This window comes from Drosophila virilis, chromosome 2, assembly GCF_030788295.1.
Source record: "Drosophila virilis strain 15010-1051.87 chromosome 2, Dvir_AGI_RSII-ME, whole genome shotgun sequence".
Taxonomy (NCBI): domain Eukaryota; kingdom Metazoa; phylum Arthropoda; class Insecta; order Diptera; family Drosophilidae; genus Drosophila; species Drosophila virilis.
The window spans coordinates 27,272,911-27,295,268 of NC_091544.1; the positions used below are offsets into that span (position 1 = coordinate 27,272,911).

The following is a 22,358-nucleotide window of genomic DNA, read 5'->3' on the forward strand; positions in this document are numbered from 1 at the left end:
GAGTGACCAGCCATAAAAATGATTGCCCTTTATTGATTACCTAAATGAAAAAAGTGTTGTAATTCAGTGCGTTTCTCACGCACAAAAGTCCTGCTAGGAAATTGACTGCCTGTAACTACGCGCGTGTGTGTGTGTTTGGGTATATTTCTCTCCCTCTGAGGGCCAACACGCAATGGCCTTAGTTTTATGACGAAATTAGCGAATGTCTGTTTGGAAAATGCGCAGCTTCGCCAATGACAGCAAATATTTGCGAAATATACACATAAAGACGAAGATGCCCCTTCTTTTTTTCACGCACACACATTTCGACGGTAACGGTAAATTGTGGAATACCAATAAGCAGGTTGGTTGTAAATTTTTGCCAGCCGCTTTTCATGTTGTTTGTACTTATCGTGTTTTTGTGTAAATTTGAAACACTTAACGACCTATTTTTGTGGCATAATTTTTGGCGTGGCGACTTTGCTTGAGGGAAAATAGAAAAGTGATTATAAAAGCAAAATGTTAATTGCCGTTTGGGCGTCTTATCATGTTATCAGCGCGTTGCATAGTTCAGGTTTACAGTTAGATTAGGCGCACAGCGCTCCATTTGAGTGCTTAGTTATGTACATAAATGTTTATGTGCGTGCGTGTGTGTGTGTGTATGTTTGTGCTTTATTCAGTCGGTCAGCTTTATCGCCAAGTTTGTCCAAAAACAGCGAACAATTAGCGCAAAGCTCTCAATTGCTGAGGCATGCAAATTGAGTAGCCGCATGCGAAAATGCAAAGCAGGCAAAAGAGGCGGCAGCAGCATCCACAACAACAACAACAACGTCGTTTGTTTGCCATGAAAACAATAATAAAATAGAGCGAGAGAAAGATAGAGGGAGAGAGAGAGAGAGAGCGCCGAGTGTTTGGCATTTGCAAAACGAAAAATGGCAAACAATTTGCGCTCATTCCGTCTTGAAAATGAGTCAAACTGCCAATGGCAGCACAAAAGCACTCAATGCCATTGCGTCGGCGCTGCTCTTTGCTCTCTTTCGAGTGTGGTTTGTTGTTACGAGAATGCTCAGAACACAGCAGCGCAGCTGGCAGCACAGCGGCTACAAGCTACAAGCTTTCAGCTGCGCTGGCATTCCACTCATTCGTCTCTGGTACGTTGTCGTTTGTGCAGGCAAGCAGCGCTGTGAGGCGCTCGAGTTTTTCCGTGCGCACTTCTAAACTATAAATCTTGAAAAGCAAAAAAAGAAAACCTTAACTGAAACTGGACTCGGCGACTTGGCCAAAAAAATTAATCAACTTTAAACAAATATATAAAACCAAACTGCGCTATCTTTTATTTAATTTATACCGAGCAAAACGTTTTAAAATAGTTTTTTGTTTAACTGCGTCAACTTGTGCAAATAAATACAACACACAAACACACACACCCACACATAACAAAAGCAAAAAGCAATAAGTCGACTATAATAATAAACTCTATATTTTTCAACTTTCGCTGTAAATAAAACTCGAAACGATTGCATTTCCGTTGTATAAATAAATAAATAATCAAATCATATAAAATACTAAAGCAAATGTTTTGAATTAAAAGGTAAAAATTTAATAAAATACTAAGCCAAATTTACGTTCAAACTGTAAAATACCCCAAAAAAAAAAAAAAAAATTATATAAAAAAATACTACAATTAATGAAAAGCAAAAAAGAAATAAAAGTTTTTGAATGCTCTGTTAAAAAAAAAAAATAACAAACATAAACTCAATTAAGCATTATTCAAAATATTCATATATGCTAGCTGAAACAAAATGTATATATTTTTGACAAAAATAAACTTTTATTATGCGTGGATTTGACAACGACAAAAACATACACAAACACACATAAATATATTTTTATATGCGCTTATGTGTGAGTGTGTCAAAAAGATTATCAAAAAAAAAAAAAAAAAAGAATACGAAAGAAAGAAAATCAAGTAAAATAAATGTTCAACTTTCAAAGCAAAAAAATTGAACATCCAAAAAATGAACTTTTTTCGTATTGGGGCAAAAAAAAAGTGCGCACGTTTGTTACACGCGTCAGCGAAAGCGAATGAGAAAAACAATAACAACAAAAAGAACAACTGATCATATAGCAATGCATATTAATTAACAAACAATTACAAAAATCAAGCAAAAATAGGAAGAAAAAAAACTTTTACACAACACTTGCACCTAACCTACAAACCGAATGCTGCTGCTGCTGCTGCCAACGCTGCTGCAGCGGCAGTTTCAAGCGCAAAAAAAAACCCAAAAACAACAACAACAATAACATTTTTATTGCAATCTGCGTTTTAGTCGGCGCAGCGTTGGCGCTGACGTTGACGTCGCGCGACCCCCACAGCGAAACGCACGATCTGTCTACCGCTGCTGCTGCTGCCCACTCTCTCTCTCGCTCTCTCCCTCTCTGACTCTCTTGTGCTCGTTCTGCGTGCAGTTGGGCTCTCAGCAAAGCGCACAGCGGCGTTTCATTTTGTTTCGCTTTTGTTTTATTTATTTTGGCTATTTGGCATTTCGTTTTGTTTTTAATTTTTTTTTTTTTTTTTTCGGTTGTGTGTGTTGGTTGGGGGGACAATTACATTTGCATTTGCATTCGCATTACATAAAATTGCTGAGCGAGTTAATTTGTTGATGAAATTTAATTGAATTGCAGCTTAATTAGCATTTAGCATCGACTTGTCAATAGACAAACATGCAAGCATGCACGCATACGTACACACAATCATGTGTGTGACTGTGTCTGTGTGTGTGTGTGTGCAGGCTCATGCCCACGCATAGGCTGGTTACACAATTTGACGTTGTGTGTGTTGTGGCCAAAATGCGCTTGTCATGTCTGCTTGTCCCGCCGTTTATAGACTACTTAATTCAGATTCTATTAAAAACATACATACACACACACATACATGTGCATATAGTTGCCTCCTTTGCCTACTGCTTTTTATTTTCATTCAATTTAATACACATTGCCTTTTATGTGCGCGCACACACGCACGCACACAGAGAGAGGGAGAGAGAGAGAAAAAAAAAAAACAAAAATGTTCGTCAAAAGCAATTACTGCTATTTTACGTTGAGTTGAGCTTCACATGATGCTGCTCCGTTATTGCTCTGCAATTGAAATCAACATCAACATCAGCGGCAGCGGCAGAGGCAGCGGCAGCGGTAGAGACAGCAAAAACAACAACAGGAGCAGCGCAAATAAGAGCCGCATCTTCAGCCAGGCAGACAGAATTCATTTGTTTTATATTCTTTCTTTTTGTGCTTCTGCTCTCCACTCTCCATTCTCTTCCTGTTAGTCTGTGTCTTCTTGTATCTGAGCGCTGTGTCGTGTGTTTCGACTCAGTTTGTTACACAATTAAATTGTTGCTTTAATTTAGTTGAATCAACTTCTTCATTCATATAGTTGTCTATGCATATATGCATATTTTAAGAATATATATTTATTTTTATTTTTCGATTTGCCATTACCAATTGACGTTAACTGCATTACTAATGCACTTTTAAGTGATTATTTTTGTTGCGGCTATTTACACTTTACCCCCATCTTGTTTAGTCGCGCTCTCGCACTCTGATCACCTTTACTGCGCGCGCTCTCCCGTCACCCTCTCTTTCTGCCAATGCATAAGCAGAAAAGTGTGCCGCTGAGTGTTTGCAGTGTTGAGAATGCATAAGTGTATACACGTGCATGTGTGTGTAAAGAGAGAGAGAGAGAGAGAGAGAGAGAGACAGAGCGAGAGAAACGCACTCACATCACGCGATCAATTGCTCGACTTTGACTGTGGCTACATGAGTGTGTATGTGTGTGTATTACACAGAGTTCAAGAGTTTAGGCGCCCTCTCGCTCTCGCGCTTATCAGCAATGCTTAAGGTGTTGCTTTCGTCACAGCTTAGCTTTAACAGGCCAACAAAGATTCAATTAAAAGCTCAAAGGCTTAATCTTTCATTGATTTTAAGCTGCAAGCTTTTTACTGTTATTGTTGTTGTTGTTGTCGTTATTTATTTTCACTCATTTTTGGCAATTTAATTTAAAATGATGTAAGCCTCAAATGTAGGTTCGAACCGGCTGCAACCGGCAAAAAGTACATAAAAAGAAATAAAAATAAAAAAAAATAGATGTAGCAATTATTTAAGTGTGTTCTCTGTTCGTTTTGCTTGTTAGCTTTGCGGCTATTGTCGCAAATGCTATTGTCCCATTGATTGCCTTCCGGCATAGTTCTCTTCCACTCTCCCGCTTCCACTCTGCCGCACGCTCACTCTACTCATTGAATGTGCCCCTATGTGTACGTACGTATGAATGTGTGTGTATGCAGGTGGGTGTTTGTGTGGGCTGCTTCTGCTGCTGCTGCATCATTCGGTGTACAGTTAAGTTTCCACAATTTTCCATTGTCAACAACCGCAATTTGACATTGAATCTTCACAGTGGGGCCGGTCACTTCTGGTGCCTACCGCCTGATTCTCGAGTGCCCCTACTACGACGTCAATGCCAGCCACCCCACTCACTCCGACCAATACTACTGCGTATTAACTATTTCACCAGAGGGACGAGCCCCCAAAGAGGCGAAAAAAAAAAAACAAAAACAATATAAAAAACACTTGTTGACTTTGACTTAAAAAGTTTACAAATATTTGCTTTTGCTTGAATCATATATTATTTGTGCCTCATCATGCTCCAGGCTTCTTATACTTGCTTTTTGTTTTTATCTAAAACTTGTAGGACGGGGTGTTCCACAACCAAATTCACGTCTCTTTCACGTGCTTAACGGCACAACGCACAGCCGCTGCGTGCATGCACACAGCACAGCACAGCACGGCACAGCCCAGCTGAGTTTGGCCGATTGTACCGTTTCTATCTTATCAATAAGCATTTGCCGGTACTGTAAAGACTATAAAGACGACTGCCACAAACACTCTAGACTCGCTCAGTTTTCATGCCAACAGCCAGGCTACAGTCACGGGCGCAACGTATGCTGCTTGATCTTCAAAGCATATACATACATATAGCATGTTAATATATTTTATATAAATTATATATATTTATATATATGGCTCTGTTGCCATGATCTGCTGTTGGCTTATCAATTGCTATGCTAGAAAAATGTAACGCTTTAATTAGCCTGTCAGACACACCCACCAAATGCCGCTTATCGCTCGGCGACGTCGTCTTGTCTTGGCCCGGTTAATTGATAAGCCCGAGGGCGGGCTGTGGGCAGGGTTGGGGCATATTGGGGCCTAAGGCGGTTGGTAAGAAATGTCCATTTGGCGACATTTCCGCAACAAGCTTATCTGAAATAGAACGGAATGAAAGAAACGAGTAAAAAATTTTCCAATACTCGAAGCACAGAAACAGCTCAAAAATCAGGCTCATTAAAAGTTATATTAATTAAAATAAGCCCATTACTAACCAGAACTATGACATATGCACATAAATATTTCAAAAGAAAATTTAATATTATATGAAAAAAAAAAACAATTGCAATTATTACGAATTGCGCGCGTTCTTTGCTTTCGCGGTCGGTGGTGTAACAAACGAGTGCAATTAAAAACAAAAAAAATAAATAGAAAAAAAAGTCAGGAGAAATAAAAGAAAACAACTTTTATATGATTATCATTACGATACGCGTTTTGTGCATCGCCTTTTTGCAGTAATCTTGAGAACAAACATGAGATTTATTCACTTGCACAACAAACGGCGGCAAGTGAGGAACAGGAAAACAAGAAACAACAGCAACAACTATCTGAAACTAACAACAACGAAACAACAAACAACACTGCAACAGCAATTGATAAACAAGGTGAAGCAGAAGCAACAACAACAACAGCAACAGCAACTGCAACTGCAACTGCAACTGCAACTTTAGAGCTAGCGGACAAACCCAAAGTGAATGAAACTGCAAGCGAAAAAGCAACAATTGAAGCAACAACAACTGCAAACACTGCAACAGCAACAGCAGCAACTGCTGCTGCAACTAACCCACCAGCAACAACAACAACCACAGCAAGCAACACCACAAAAACCTCACTTTTAGATATAATAACGAAATCAAAACAACAACAAGTGCAACCTGAGCTGCTTATCAAACGTGAAAACAACTCACCTGGGCCGCGCACCATCACCGCTCAGCTTCTTAGCAATTTGCGTGTCAACAACAACAACAACAACAACAACAACTGCGACAACAACTGCGACAACTTGCTGGCACGCGAAGAGAAACGTCCCAAATCGGTGACCGCCTCGCTCATACGCAGCACACCGCCCGCCGCTGTGTGCAAGAAAAATTTTGTTGCAGCCACGCTGCAAACGCTGCCGCCGACAACAACAACAACAGCTGCCATACTACACTCCAGCAATCAACAGCAGCAGCAGCAACAATTGCAACAGCAGCAACAGCAACAACAAGCACAAGATATGAATAAAGGATTCTTATCATTCGTTGATGATGGCCGAGGCTTAACAAGTAAGTAGAACAAAGCACAACAACCCAACCCCACCCTACCCCACCCATCTAATACACACCCAATCATAACCTCAACAAGAACAGCAGTAACAATCCGCTTACGATTACATGTTGCATTACGCAAGTTGATAACCCTCCTCAACTCGAAAGGTGCGCACAAAATATAATAGTTGTATATGCATACATATTATATAGGTAGCTCTCGGCTGATAAGCGCCAGAGTTAAGTGCAGTTAGAAAACGTCATCACAATCAATTCACATTTCAGAGTGCAGCAATAGGTCAGCATTTTTTTTGATACCCCAACTTCAAGGACAGATTGTGCAGTGTTAGGCTCTATATAGAAGGAGATTATACCGAAAGCTTAATCATGAGTGCAATATTTCACTAATGAAAACTTTTACAATCGGTTATTATTTGCTCTTCCATGAAGCATTAGTTCGTTGTAAAAAAGCCTATTTTTTTGTAAGACCGACCCGCATTTAGAAAGTTACATTTCTGACTTACGGTGATAAATTTAGCAAACTTCTGGGAAGCAATCAAAATTAATCGAAGCTATTTTTATAGTCTACGACTAAGACATAAATACCAGATGCTGAGTCTGCGGTTTCAACCTGGAAACACATTCCCTGATTCCACACATTCCCTGATTGAGCGAAAAGAACGAAGTATATATTAGAATTTTCCCAAAGAATCACTAAGAGATGAGAAGTTTTTTGTAAAGATCACTTTTTTTTTTTTTCTATTTTTCTACTGAAAGTTTTGAATTTTCAAGCAAGAAGTGTATCCCTAAATTTGAAGTGTGACCATAATTCATTAATATGCATTTTGGTATTTAAATGAAGAAATAAAAGAAAAGAGTTAATTTGTATTTAGTCTGTTTATTGTAATACCTTCATTTACTCAGAATAAGCAGAATTCTTTAGCTCAATAGAAAACTCGAATTACAATTAATGAATTTTTTTTATAGCCAAATGTGTTACCGTATATTAGTCTTGCATAGGTTTTGTCTTAAGAGCATTTAGTTATGATTTTGCTGTTTTTGTTCATATAAGAATTTTGATCTAATCGAAGTTGTCTTTTCTCTGGGAGAGTTATATTATATGATTAAAGAGTTGTACTTATTATATTGGAAACCAGTCAGTTCTTAAATCTTAATAGAAAATAGTTTAATTGCACTTACGAGCAATAAAAACATGTATTTTATAGGCGCTTGTCACTAGGAAATAAGAAAAATACTAAAATACGCACACACTCGAATGCGTAAGAATTTGTATTTATTTATTTTCTTGTTGTTGTTATTTTCTTATGCCCTATGCAAGTTGATAACCCCGTGGGGCAATTTCCCGGATCAGAAATAGTCCAAAATGTGCATTAGCCAAAGACCAAGGCTAGCTTGTGTGTGTGTGTGTGTGTATATATATGTATATTACATTATAATATAATATATATATATATATATATATATATATATATATGTATATGGTAGGCACATATTCATACGAGTCGCGCCCGTTTATAAGTAGATTCTGTATACAAAAAAATACTCAGGCAAGCGCCTGACGCGCGCTATTCGATGCGATTTGATGCATTGTCGTAACGTTTAATTGGTCAAACTGTCGTTTAGTCAGACAAACAGTCAGTCAGTCAGTCGGTCAGTCAGTCAGTCAGTCAGTCAGTGAGTCGGTCAGTCAGTCAATTGCTTATCACCGTTTGTGGTCGCAATTTGCGCAAATCAAACGATTTATTTGTAAAGACAAAAACTGCAAATGCACAACAACAACTGCAACAACAACAACAACTGTAACAACAACAACTAGCTTGAATTTTGTAAACAAAGTGCAGCAAACTAGCCCCATACTCAGCTATGCCATACAGAATGCATGCATACAGACATACATGTATGCACATGCATTGATATGCACATATTCTCGTATAGTAAATGCATCAACATTTGCCGGTTGGCAATTTTTTTTGCCTTTCAATTTACGTGCATTTCTTGTTGTTTTTATTTAGTTTTGTTATTTTGATTTTTGCTGTCATAATCGCTTAATATTACGCATACGCCGCGTTTAACCCACCAAAGCCGCAAACATTTTGTTTTCTGCTGTGAGATTTTCTTCAGCCTGGGCATATTAGCCCGATGCCAATTAATATGTTAAGCGATATGCGGCTGTCGTCCAGTTTGCTTGGCGCGTGTGGCACAGCCTCCGCCGTGGGGCTCCGCCCGAGCGCTGCCGCTTGTGACATGTGTCAGCGGCACCGACCGCCCACGCTTTAGGCCCCTGATTTTCCCCGCCTACGCAGCTACCTTTTCACATACATTCCATTTGGTGGCGCGTGTTTTTTTTTGAGCTATTTTTGCTGCAGTTCGCTTGGAAACTGTCTGCAAATAGCAATTGCTACTTTCTGGTATACCCTTTAAAATATCAATTGTCTGTGCTATGTCTGTGATAGGCAGGCCGATTCTTTTGACTAGGCTTATCGATAAAAATTGAATAATAACTTTTTCATCTTTAGTTAGAACAACTCTGGCAAATTTAGTAAACTATTTTGTGTCAGAATCAATAATGAATGATTAATTTTTTTCTGCACAATCGATAACTATCGAGTTTTGGCTTACAATCGATAATTAACGCATGTTACTGCAAGATCGATAAATCTCGCATGTTCAAATCAAAATATTCCAAACCGATAAATATCGAATATCAACGCAGGCTAGTTTATAAAAAAAGTTAACAGGGCATCTCTAAGAGTGGCATTTGGGTATACCCTATTTTATGCTCCGCTATTTTAATATATTTGATTATATTCTTTTCTTATCTGCACAGGGCATTTTCCAGTCGATCCACAGACCGCATGCTTAGTTTTTTCTCTTTTTTTTTTTTTTTTTATTTTTTCTACTCTGGCTTTTCTCGCGTTCTGTTGACATTTTGTGCTGGCTGCAGACGCCACACATACTTCAGTTTTTTTTTCCCATATTTCTTTTGCTCCCTGTTATTTCTAAATTCTTTTTTTTTTCGTTTTTGGTTTTTTTTTTTGTTGAAGTGTCTATATTTATTTTGTTTTAGTGGAACGTAAATAAACAGGGAAGCACTTATTATATTTATTTTCGTTGTAGATAACCGCAAAGAATTGCCAGTTATAGGAACTTGATTCGGGAATCATTTGATGACTCGCGTAAATATTGTGCAATATATTGTATAACATTACTACTACTTAATATTCTGCTGGTAGTTTTCCAGATGTTCATTATCAAGTTAATCAATTGTATTGTTTTTTTCTGGAAAGTTCACCCCACGCGACTCGCTCTACCATAACCCGTTCAACCTATTTACTATAATCTCTGTAATACTTAATTTGCTAAGTCAAACATTTGTGCAGCACCCAAAAGAGACAACATTTACTGTTGACTATCGCCAAACTATCGCTTAATTATCGCACATGCCGCCACGAGCCAGCCCCAATCAATTTTTTACTTTTCCACTGTCTCTTTGACTCTGTGCGTAAAACCACCCAATTCCGCACCCAGAACACGCGCTGATATGCCATAAACACACGCACAAGTGGGTGCCTAATCGCGACCTCTAGAGTGCTCGAGCTCTTAAATAGGGGCGGGGACGTAGTGCGGCGCTTACATAAAGATGCCATCAAATGCTCTCTATACACTGTTCACAAATTGAACAAAAAAGGAGTATAGGTATACTCATTTATTTGGCTGCTTGATAGCTTGCATTTAAAATAGATTTAAAATCGCAGCTGTCCCAGCTAAAGAGCTACTCAATGATTTTTGTATGTATACTACTTTTAAACCCCCTCCTAAGATTGACTCTAAGAACATTCTTGCCACGCCCCCTTTTAGCCTAAATATCATATTTGCCAAAGATAAAACTATCGCCTTATGACAGTCTTAGAGTAAACAGCTGACAAGCAGACTTGATTTGCCACTTCTGAAAGCAATTACAGCGTATTGCGCAGTCGGTTGCATTCGATTGCGATACTCAGATTTGTTGTCTGTTTTCGAGTGTTCGTCTTCGTTTGTTCTTTTCTTTTAATATACCGAAATCCGAAATTTGATTTCGGGCTGTCGCTAAACTACGTCATTATTGTGTTGATCAACATCATCGTCATCATCATCATCATCATCATCATTTTGGCTGTCATCATCATTATGATGATTTATTTAAATTGAAACTGTGTCGAGTTGTTGAGCGTTGCCTGAGCCAAGTCACGCGTTAGGCAACACTCATGCATGTGTGTGTGCGTGTGTGTGTGTGTGTGCGTGTGTGTGTGCGTGTGTGTGTGTTCATATAACGAGTACTCGTTATTCATTGAATGGTTATTCTAGAAAACTTTCGAATTCATATTTCAAGTGCATCGAATGTGGTTCAAGTGCAGCTGCAGCTTGAGGCACGTCACGAGATGCGGCGACAGTCACTTTTCTTCTTCTTCTTTTTTGTTGTTGTTTTTTTTTTTTTTTTGCCACAGATCAACTAATTACCTTGTGCTTAAGTAACCCCAGGCCCGAAGCCGCCCCCCTGCACAGCTTACTTTTAGCTGCTAAAATTTGTTGCATTGAATGTAGTTGTTTTTTTTTATTTACTTTTTATTTGGGTCTGCGGCCTTGCACTTTACAGTCACAATTACGAAAATTATAAAAGAAAAAAACAACACTTTGCTAATAGTTACGAATGGGCACTTGAGTGGGCCGTTGCCATAGGCCCGGCTATGGAGGCTACTTAGCCGCATTGTATTATCGCGTGCCATAATTTCAGTTGTTAATTTGTTGTTTGTTTTTTATTTTTTGTTCTCAGTTTTTGTTGCTGCCTATTTGAGAGTACCCTTTTTATGTGCAGTTGGACCGAGGGCATCTTCGACCAGTCATGTATATTTCGATATTCTCACATTAGCATTGCATCGATAAATATCGATTTTGAGATATGTTTTCTTAAACATAGCTCGAAATTTAGAAGTGTCAGATATACCATAATTGGCATGTCGATTTTCGTATGGTATACACAGGTTACGATAGGCAGATATCTTATGATATATGTAGATAAATATCGATAATGAAATAAGATTTTGTCATATAAACTTGATGATTCTATTAGCTAGCGACGATAAACTTGGTATGCGGGTTTTCCATATTGAATGTACAGGCATGATAATTTACATTTTGGAAGTTCCCTACAAAATTCAAAAAAATAGAACGAATTAATGCAAGCGCCTTGGCCTTGCCTTGGCATATGCATAGTTTTGAATGCCATTTTGAGGCAGTACAAATTTCATAAAGATCGGACTATAAACACCGAAGTTAATCAAGGATACATGATCCATAAATAACGTGAGGCACAAGTAAATCTAATGTGTCTGTAATGATAGCTTGTCAGGGTATCTTCTCCTCGGACATTACCGACTAGGCAGTCTAGTTTTTCTTTATGCCGCAAAGCGTCGTCGAGTAGCACTTGTGTGCCATAATTATAAGTCGCCCTATGGGGGGTCAGGTGCCTGGCGGCGCCCCTCTCTTGCCCTGCCCAACCTCGGTGTGTTTGCATTGTTAATTAATTTGTTTGTGCCCGCTTGTCAGCAGTGTGTGTGTGTGTGTGTGTGTGTGTGTGTGTGTGTGTGTAGAGTGAGATAGACTCTATATGGCAAGTCGAGTGCATATATCATATGTATATATGTATAAAGTGCATTGGATCGTTTGCCAAAGCCCTCAGCTGTTTTGTTTTCTTTATTTTATTTTTTTTTGCTAAATTCCCTGCAATGGCTAATATAACTTTATCAGGTTCTTAATTGCAGCGCTGATAGTAGAAATAGGCGTTAGATTTCTTTGAAGAAGCTAAACAAAGATCTGGGCTTGATAGCATTTGAAGAGAGTTTCGTCTCGGCTCTATATACAAAAAGGTTTTTTAAATATCCTTAATATGTTTATTCCTCTTTGATTGCCTTCTTCTAATTGTAGAGTATGTAAACTTCGTAGCATTTCATTTGCTTTCTATTGCACTCGACTCTTGTTGTCGTTGGTCAGTGAAAAAAAATTCAAAAATAAATAAATGAAAAAAAATCTATTGATAGGTGCTCATAAATTATTAGAAAAGTTACAATTTTGTATGCACAGAACTTCAGCTAGAGATAAGATACGTTTTACGTATAAATATATATGTATTTATATATGTAGGCATCTCGATCTGGGCATATCAAGTGCATAAACAACTGCCGAGTAGAGTGAAAATTCAGCAGTTTGCAACTGGTTGTTGTAATAGGCTTAGAGTGTTGACCACATATACATACAATATATATGTACATATATATATATACATGCATATGGACGGCAAAGTCAGTTGAGTAATGCTATTTATATCTGCTGATAAACAATGCCGTAAATATTGCACCCCTTGCTAGTTATATACGACTATATAAACACAGATATACATACTTATGTATGTTTTAATTCTCCATTATTCCCATATTGTAGTTAGGTCGTGCGAGCAGTTTTATACCGGTTTCGTTGGCTTAGCTGAACCGTTCTCCATATAGTTACCATATAGTATACATAAACTATTTGTAGTATATATGTTTATTATGATTGTTGACTAAAGCTGCTCGTGACGCGCATCCACATCTCTGGATGATTGCAAATGCCGATAAGGCACAGCTCGCATCTCGCATCTCGGATCTGGCGGTTCTGGGGCCTTGACATCTGTTTAGGGTTAGGCCTCTCGCAGCCCAAGTGCATTCTAAATAATGTTTGCCATGCATTTCTATGGGTCGTACGTCAAAGCTTCATATTGCTGCCATTAGCCAACAGGCTTTATCAGCTGGCTAAACTTTTTCGATGCTGATTAATGAGGCAGTTATAGCAAAAGGAAGCAAGAAAAATAAGTGAATAAAAATAAATAAAAAAAAAAATTGGCTGTCAACAGGCCATTAAAATCATGGCCCAAGTCTAGCAATTGTAGCACATAAATCAACAAATTTAGCAGCCGAAATAAAATAAGTGAAAACGAAAACTTTTATTAGACTCAATTGAAGAAGTTGTCAATTGGAAGAAATGAATTTTGTTTTTTTTTTTTTTTTTTCTTTTTTTCGGGTGTCAGTTATAGCCAGCGGCGCCAGTACAGTCTGGCATGGTGTCTGCTGGCTTGTGGCTTTAATTAACAGTGACTTTTGTTTAGTTAGACGACGTTTGCACTTAGCACCAAGTTTTGACACCTCTGCGACAACTGCACACATGCCCGCATACAAATAAATGGATTAGAATAAGAAAGAAATAAATATAACTAACAGACATTTTCCTTTCTCTAGTGCTGAAAGAGGAACCGGATGATTTGTCGCATCATTTGGCCAGCACCGCCTGCATACAGCTGGATGAGATGCCGCCCTTTGGCGAGATGCTGGGTCTCATGAGCTCCTGTTTGCTGCCCGATGATATCAATTCCTTGGACTCGACCACCTGCTCGACAACAGGCAGTGCACCGCTCTATCACAATAACAACAACAACAACAACAACAACAGCAACAACAACAGCAACAACAATAGCAGCAGCAACAGCTACAATAGCAATCGTCAGAGTTTAAGCACAGCAGCAAATGCGGGCTCAGCTAGCAGCAGAACTAACAGCAACAACAGCAGCAACTGCAGCAGCAGCAACAGCAATATCAACGGCAGCAGCAATTGCAGCAACTGCAGCAGCAGCAACAGCAATATCAACGGCAGCAGCAATTGCAGCAACAGTCAACAGCAAAGTCAGGATAACAGCAGCAGCCACAGCAACAGCAACAGCAGCAGCAGCAACATTGATCCGCTGTTCAATTATCGCGATGAATCGAATGACACCAGCTGCTCACAGCATTTGCACTCGCCCAAGGTGTGTAGAAGCCCGCTTGAAAAGCTGGAGATATCGGTGAATAAATTAAGACTTTTACCCTCAACTCTTACACAGACACCCGAGGACAGCAGCTTGCCCTCGCTGTGCAGCCCGAACTCTTTGACCCAGGAGGAGGATTTCTCATTTGTCGATTATGATATGCGTGCACCCTATATAGCCATGGACGATGATATGCCGCTGCTCACCGAGGGCAATGTCATGTGGGGCTCTGAGGTGGACAGCATGCAAGAGCATTTGCAACAATGGCAGCAGCAGCAGCAACAGCAGCAGCAACAGCAGCCACAACAGCAGCAGCAACAGCAGCCTGCCTCCACAGTGTCCTCGCTGTCGCCGTCGCCCGTGCAGCAGCATCAACAGCAGCAACATTCAAATGTTTTTAGCACCGGCTCCAGCGAGCTGGCAGCAATGCTTTGCGGCAGCGGCAGTGGCACGCTCTCAATTTTGGACAATGCCTCGATCGAGGATCGTTTGCAGCAGCAGCAGCAAGACTTTCGCAGTTTCCAGCAGTTGCAACAGCTGCAGCTGCAAGAGGAGGAGCAACAGCAACAGCAGCAACAGTTGTTGAGCCTCAGTATTGAGTGCAAAAAGGAAAAATATGATGTTTCATTGGCCGCCAGCTTATGTCATTCGATTGAAGATGCATTTGAGAATGATTACATCAAAGATTGTGAGTATAGCAAACGAAAGTAGTTGCTCCATCTGAAATATGCAGCAGGCCGTTAGAAAATTGCTAGCTTAAAGCTACAAATGAAAGGGAGGAGGCTAAAAATTCTAAAATCGAACTCTGAAATATGCCCAGAATTTCATATATAGATATTTTAGTCGGGGGCTTTTTTCATTTCTCTTTTTTTTTTTTTTGTTTTTTCTTCTGGCAGCAACACCTACGCGGCTTCAACAGACAGCCTGCTGCCGGCTAATTAGGTAGTTGGTCTAAAGATTTTTCCCCACATTTTCCCATACACAAATACACACACACACATTTTCACACTTTTGACAATTCTTTTCAATTTTTTTCTTCCAACAAATACTGCATTTGGAGAGGCCTAAATTTTAGATAGCTATGCGCGCGTTTATTTATAGACATATACATAAATATATTTATATGTATACATTGGTATATATTCACATGTACTTGTTTATAAATATATATACGTATAATTATATGTATATATATATATATATATATGTGTGTGTTTGGGCGTTTGTGTGTTTTGTAAAAATAGATGAAAACATTGCCACAAATTTTCACATTTATTTGGATTACTTGCAGTCGGCATTTAAACAATATCAAGTAATATGTCAGGCCAGCTCGTCTCCTATTCTCAAAATCTTTGGCAACACTCAGTTTCTCAGATTTCCTATTCAATCTTTGCATAGAAACGTATATTTGCAAATCAAAGTCAGCCTTATATTATATATTATTTAGCATCAGAAAGCTGGCATGGGAACTAACCGCCAACTACTTTCAAAATATTCCTTTCTTTTTCATAGAATTTCCCAAGCATTATGCTCAATGCTTAGCGAAATTCGAACAAAGCAAACTCTAGTAACCTTAAGTTTTCATAAGATCAGCATTTCTTTATTTTCTTTTCGAAGGTATCTTAACCAAGCAAAGGCAAAAAACAAACTTTCAGCGTGATTTCTATTCAATCTATTCAATTCTCTGCTTCACTATCCATGAAAAACATGCATTTGTTTTTACTGAACACTTGTAATTGGGTAAAAGTTGATGTATAATTCAAAACATTTTCCAGGGTATTTAGCCGTTGAATACCTCATCTGCGTGCTCATCTCTCAATAAGTTGTCAAACAAAACTGACGGCGAATTGGGACTGAGAGTTAATTGATGCAGGTCTTCAAGCCCAAATAGTTTCCACAATTACCAAATAGAAGTTGTTGCTGCCAACTTGGGGAACTGATATATAATTTTAACACATGCCGCAGGGCGGCGACACGCCCCTTACCTTTGACACATGTCACGCAGCGGTAGAGACAGACCTGATTGATGCCTGTGGCCGAGACTGCGAGGGGAATGGGGGTGGGGCCAGTCCCTGTCAGGGGGCAGACGCTGCCCGTCGTTTGTTTAGATAATTTTTTCGTTTTTGTTTTGGCATATAGACAGATGTCTGTGGAGTGTTTTTTTTTTATGCCTAGCATAAAATAGCCATATACACATAACATATACAAAGCAGCATACATACATATTTTTATACATATATATAAATATATATCCTTTGTATGTGCTGCTCATAAACAGATATTTTTCACTTTTTGGCACACACGCAAATTTTCACGAAAGAAAATAAAATTGTAGAAGATTATTATTGTTTTAAATTAGCATCAATGTCATGGGCAAGAGGAATTAATTGCTCGTCTGTTTGCCAGCAACAGCAGCAGCAGTAGCAACAGCAGCAGCACGCACAATAAATTCTGGGCAACAAAATAAGACTGAATAATAATTAAATTCATTATAGTTAATAGTCTAGCAAATACCCTAACGAACTTTGCACAATACCTTTTGTAGAGCTCAAAGATATCATTCCAATGTATGCCCATGCCGAGAAGCAAGAGTATGACTTACATATGCATGATGTTTAGGGAAGAGGGGGTTGGGTGTAGAAAAAGTAAACTATTTTGAATCTGTGTATAGCAAATGTCGAGCTGCATACAATATATGAGGATCCTATTTCTTATAATCTTCCTAGAAATTTTCAAAAAACATTAAGAACAACCACAAAAAGTAAACTATTCTGGATCTGTTTTTACCATAAGAGGTATGCTATCTTATAAAATCTTCGGTAAATGTGCAAAAAACCTAATCGATTGCTATCGATTCTAAATTGAAATGCAAGGTATCGATAACATATTGAAGCAAGTCTGCTCAGTGATTACAGATGATTCGTGCTTATCATCTTATAATCTTCGAGAATTCTCCACTTAACTCGTGCAGTGAATATGGCTGAACAGATGGACTCGGTTTGCAATATACCGTTTTTTTTTTTTTTTAAGTAATTTGGGTACTTAAAATATTGCTGCATATTTCATGAATTCTATTTAGCATCAACTTCTATTTTGTGCACAAATTTTGACTTGCTTATTTGCATTTTTAATTGTTATTTAGCCAACAATTTGGATGGCTGGCCCGATTTTCTGCAAATCAATGTGGCTGAGGCCAGCAACAGTCCCGCAGTTTCACCAGCGACAAGCAAAGTGTCACCATTGCAGCTGCTGCAGCAGCAACCCTTGCAGCTGCAACAGCCACAGTTGGAGCAGCAGCAACAGCAACAACAGAATATCATATTGAATGCAGTGCCATTGATAACCATACAAAGCAGCAAGACAATGTTGCAACAGCAACAGCAACAGCAGCAGCAGCAGCAACAACAACAGCAGCAATCAGAGGAGGAGTTGCAGGAGCTGGTAGTGTCGGGCAAGTTGCCCGCCATGAGGCTATTGAGTGGCACCAAGGCAACCATACGCGTGGTGGAAAGCAAGGCCACGCCAACAACAAAGGCAACGTTGCTGCAAACAATGTTGCCACAGCAGCAACAACAGCAACAGCCACATGGCAGCAAGCGTCATTTAAACAGCCAATCTGCTGCAGATTCGAAACGCCTGAAGAGCGGCACCATGACGCTAGAGGTGCAGTCGCCTCAGCTGCTGCAGCAGCTGATGGGCAAGGAGCAACAGCAACAGCAGCAGCAGCAACAACAGCAGGCAAACAAGCGGCATGCAAGCGAACGCTGGTCCACGACAGCTGATGCCAAGCAGCAGAAACAGCATCAGCAGCAGCAGCAGCAACAGCAACAACAACAACAACAACAGCAACAACAACAAGAACAGCAACAATCAGGCTCCGTGCTAAAGAATCTGTTGGTAAGCGGACGTGATGTTAGTGCCGGCTATTGCATTGTGCCCATGCGGCCCAAGAAGCAGTTGGCCAAGGTCTAGAGCTGGATGCGTGCCACTGCCACAAACAAAAAACAAAAACAAAAAGTGTTGTACAATTGAACGGACAAGACCATTTCTACAATTTGTACTTTGTAAATGGAACGATTTTATAGACAAGAACGCCCCCCTCCTCCTCCTAACCACCCATCCGCCCCGATACCCACCCCACAACCCGGAGACAACCCAAAATCCTAAAACTAAACTTAAACGACAGCCGCTGGCGCAGCAAATGTTGCATGCAACGTGCCGCCAGCAGCCAGTCAGGGCTTAGTTATAGTTGCATATATCTATATATATATATATAGCGTGTATATATATATATTTATATATGTTTAGTTTAGCTTTAGCCATAGTGTCTACCTAATAGAGTTATTGCATAATGTTTAGTCTAATTTAAGCAGCAGCAGCCGTGTGGACTTTAAAATTATAAATTTTAGTGGACTATTTAAAATAGTCATCATCATTGAACTAAGTGTTAAGCCTCAGTTTATAGCGACTTTTAATTTTCCTTCTATACATAGATATTAATTATATTTTTTTTAAATCAATTTTCCCACATTTATTTACGCCCCCCTGCCCTTAAATTGCTTTATTTGTTGATTTCATTTTAAGGCCATGTTGTTATATTTTGTTGAGCATCTGTATAGTATGCTATATATTTTTATTGTACATAAACATATATATACATATATATATATATATATATATATATATATATATATATACCTACCACATACACATATATACATTTAATAAAGCTAGCGCATAGTTACGCATAAGTCGAGCGTTTTGGGCTACAGTGACTACCAGCAGCATCACAACCGGCAACAACTAGCAAAAATTTCAATAATTAAAAGAAAGAAAATTAATCCAAAATAAAAAAAAACCAACAAATTATTTCAAGTGAAAAAAATATCTGTAAAAAAATTTAAATGTGGCATTAACTGATTTTGTTTGTTTCCTCCCTGCGTTCTTCATTTGTTTACTGTGATAGCCATATTGCGTTTTTGTTATTATTATTATTAGCAAATATCTTGATTTTATTTGGTGTAATTTGTTAAATGTGTAAGCATTTTTTGACTGAGTGGCAGCAACAGAAGCAGAGCCAGCGCCAGCTTTAAATAGAGCGTGAAATAATTGTTAAATGAAAAAAAATAATCAAGCAATATTCGAAATTATTGCAAAATATGTCTACAGCGTTTTAATTCGAATTCAGTTTTTTCCTAATAGATCACTTTAGTTGACAAAAAAAGAGAAGCGAAAAGCAAGGAGTGGAATATACCCTGTAAATTGTAAACATTGTGGAAACAGAATTGAAATTCGAGCGCTGATGGTACAAAAAAAAAATAAAAAAAATAAATACAAGAAATAATAAAATTAAATTAAAACTATTAATTAGCTAAAATTAATTATAGTCAAAATGGAAAGTCAAAAGTCAGGCTGTAGGCAGATTTACCTAGTTATAGCTCTACAACCTATACATATACCTAAAGTAAATATACCTAAGCATATAGCAAAAACTAAACTAAACTAAACTAAACTAAAAACGAAACTAACTTAGAGTTCTAAGGCATTTCCTAGTGCAGCGTAGCGCCAGTTATCGAAGAAAACAGAATCAAATTACCTTCAGTCATGTTCCGCAATTTCACTTTCGCTGCAATGTCATGGAAATATGTTTCTACTTTAAAGTTTATGAAGATGTTGAAATAAGAGCTCACATATCTCTATGAAATAGGCTTGCAAGTGAAATCGAGAACATGGCTGCATATTTATGCAAGGTTCGAGCTTTTGGAGTCTAGGCCATGCTGTAGTTCAACGAAATTGGTTTGCCATAACGTTTTTTTAAGGTTACAGCTTGCAGCATATTGGCTAGCTGCATGCTTGAATCAGTTGAGAATTCTAAGCGAGTTTCTCCGAAATCATCAAAACAACTTTTGAGCAAGTCGAAAGCTGCAACATGGTCTAACACTCTCAGCAAATGAACCAAAACCGTAACTAAAACAAAGACATAGCACAATTTGAAGCACTCATTTGTCTTAATTTAATATTTTCTTTAAGTTTCAATCACACTTAGCATAAAAGTAAAAGAAAACACAAAAAAGCTGATTATTTTGTTTATTCTACTTGGTTTCCATATTGTCTTTAATTTTTTTTATTTTGGCTTTTTAAAGTTTTTTTTTTTTTTTTTTATTGATTTTACATAAGTACTGACCACTCGCTGTCCCACTTTGCGTGGCTCGTTGTGTGTGGTGCGTGCCCAACATATTATTCATTGTGACTTTAATTAAACTTTGTTTTGTGAGCGTGTGTGTGCGAGCGTAAGGCGTGCCTATCGCTCATTTGCGTGTGTGTGTGTGTGTGGGGTGCCTATTGAGATTCCCCCCAAAGCACAGCCGGTGTCAGCTTTCAAATCGTATTCATAAATATCCAAGACGATATCAATTTACACGCAAGGCTTATAACCAACCTACTTGGATAAAAACCAGGATAACAAATGACGGAAGCGACTGATCAATACCCTGTTAATTGGCTTGAAAAGAGTCTTCTTTATTATTAGTTTAGTAGGTCTTAAAGGTTTATTTACATTTTTTAACACTCTTATGAGATGTCTGTCTGTCAGCCAGTCTATCTGTCTGTTTTTCGGCTCTGTCTGACTGTCCATTTGGGGCTAATATACGGCTATATATTCCAACTTTCTAAAAACCTTAGCGCCTTACTTACTTTTACTGAGACTTTCAAAATGATTCTTAGCACGTGCCACATACTGGCTATTGACTGTAGTTAGGGGGCGTGGCTGTTTATAGACACCTACCTGATGCCGGGCCATTGAGTTTCGATTTCACATGCATAAAATTAACATATTTTATTGCCTTTTTACAGGGGCTTTAAGGCAGCGGCTGCTGGCTCGTATTGATTTTACACCTCGTGCCAGGGGCAGCCAATGCGTATTTGTCCCACAGTACCAAGCTGTGTCTATCCTTTAACGGCCTTTTATTCGTTTTTTGTTTGCTTATCCTTTGCCTTATTCTTTGCGCCTATTCACTTTCTTTTTCACTTTTTACGTTGAGCGCAAAGCGCACAGCTGATGCGCTCTCACTTTTACGGTGGCTCATTGACTCAACTCGCTCTTCCTCTCTCTTTCTCGTTCTCTGTCGCGCTCTTTCTATCTCTCCCTCTTTCTCTCTGTATGTATTTGATGGCCCCGTTTTTATGGCCAACACGAGCTAAGCTCATTTTGTAGGCCCACACTTTCTCCCACGCCTGCAGTTAGAGCTTGTTTTCGTTTTCTGTAGCTTTGTCCTCTTCCTGTAAATGTCAACGACTGCTGCAACATATTTTGGCTGTTACGAAATATGCATAGTGCGAGTGTGCCTGTGTGTGTGGAGTACACTGCTGTTGTCTAAAATTTGCTGCCTACTTTTGTGCGCAAAGAAAATTCATTTTTATGATTTTTTATTGTAATTTTATTTATGTATTTTTCTTGTTCTTAAAAGCTTTTCACAAACATTTAGAAAAATCACAATATATATAGCAAAAATGTTTTTTATTACTAAAAAATTAAACCAAAACTACCTCTCGTCTACGGCAGTTAAAGAACCGTAACTACCTCCCGAAACACTCAACGATAAAAAACATGAAAAAGAAAAACGAACAACTATAAAAACCAGAGCGTGTTCTCAGCTTAACAAATGCTGCATAGGAAATTTAACTGTTAAGTAAAAATTATAGGAATCGAGAAATTTGATAGACAAATTCCGAAAATTGATAAGCAATCCTCAACAAAATAAGAAATCCTACATGGTAGCGTTAAAAGTATATACATATATTAAGTAAAAACTATTTATCGTAACTAGACAAATACCAGGACAATTAAAAGAGTATTTCCTTGATAATCATTTAGAATGTCAGATATCCCAACTGATTGCAAAATGGTGCAAGTTGAAAATATTAAATAATTCTAGCCCGAAAAGACTGCGAGCCAAAAACTCTCAAAATTATTATTATTATTATATATATATACAAACCAAAAGCAAAAAAAAAAAAAAAAGAGC

General features: G+C 38.4%; 1 protein-coding gene across 3 annotated transcripts in view; it reads left to right on the top strand.

Annotated features, from left to right (window-relative positions):
* Positions 1-22,358, top strand: part of sima (HIF-1 transcription factor component sima) — a 105,634-nt gene that overhangs the window by 74,367 nt on the left and 8,909 nt on the right. For all 3 annotated transcript variants that reach the window (XM_070207346.1, XM_070207344.1, XM_070207345.1), the window contains exons 8-11: positions 5,653-6,464; positions 13,772-14,334; positions 14,410-15,022; positions 17,477-18,231. In XM_070207346.1, coding sequence (XP_070063447.1) covers positions 5,653-6,464; positions 13,772-14,334; positions 14,410-15,022; positions 17,477-18,231 — 2,743 coding nt within the window. The remainder of the gene's footprint in view (positions 1-5,652; positions 6,465-13,771; positions 14,335-14,409; positions 15,023-17,476; positions 18,232-22,358) is intronic.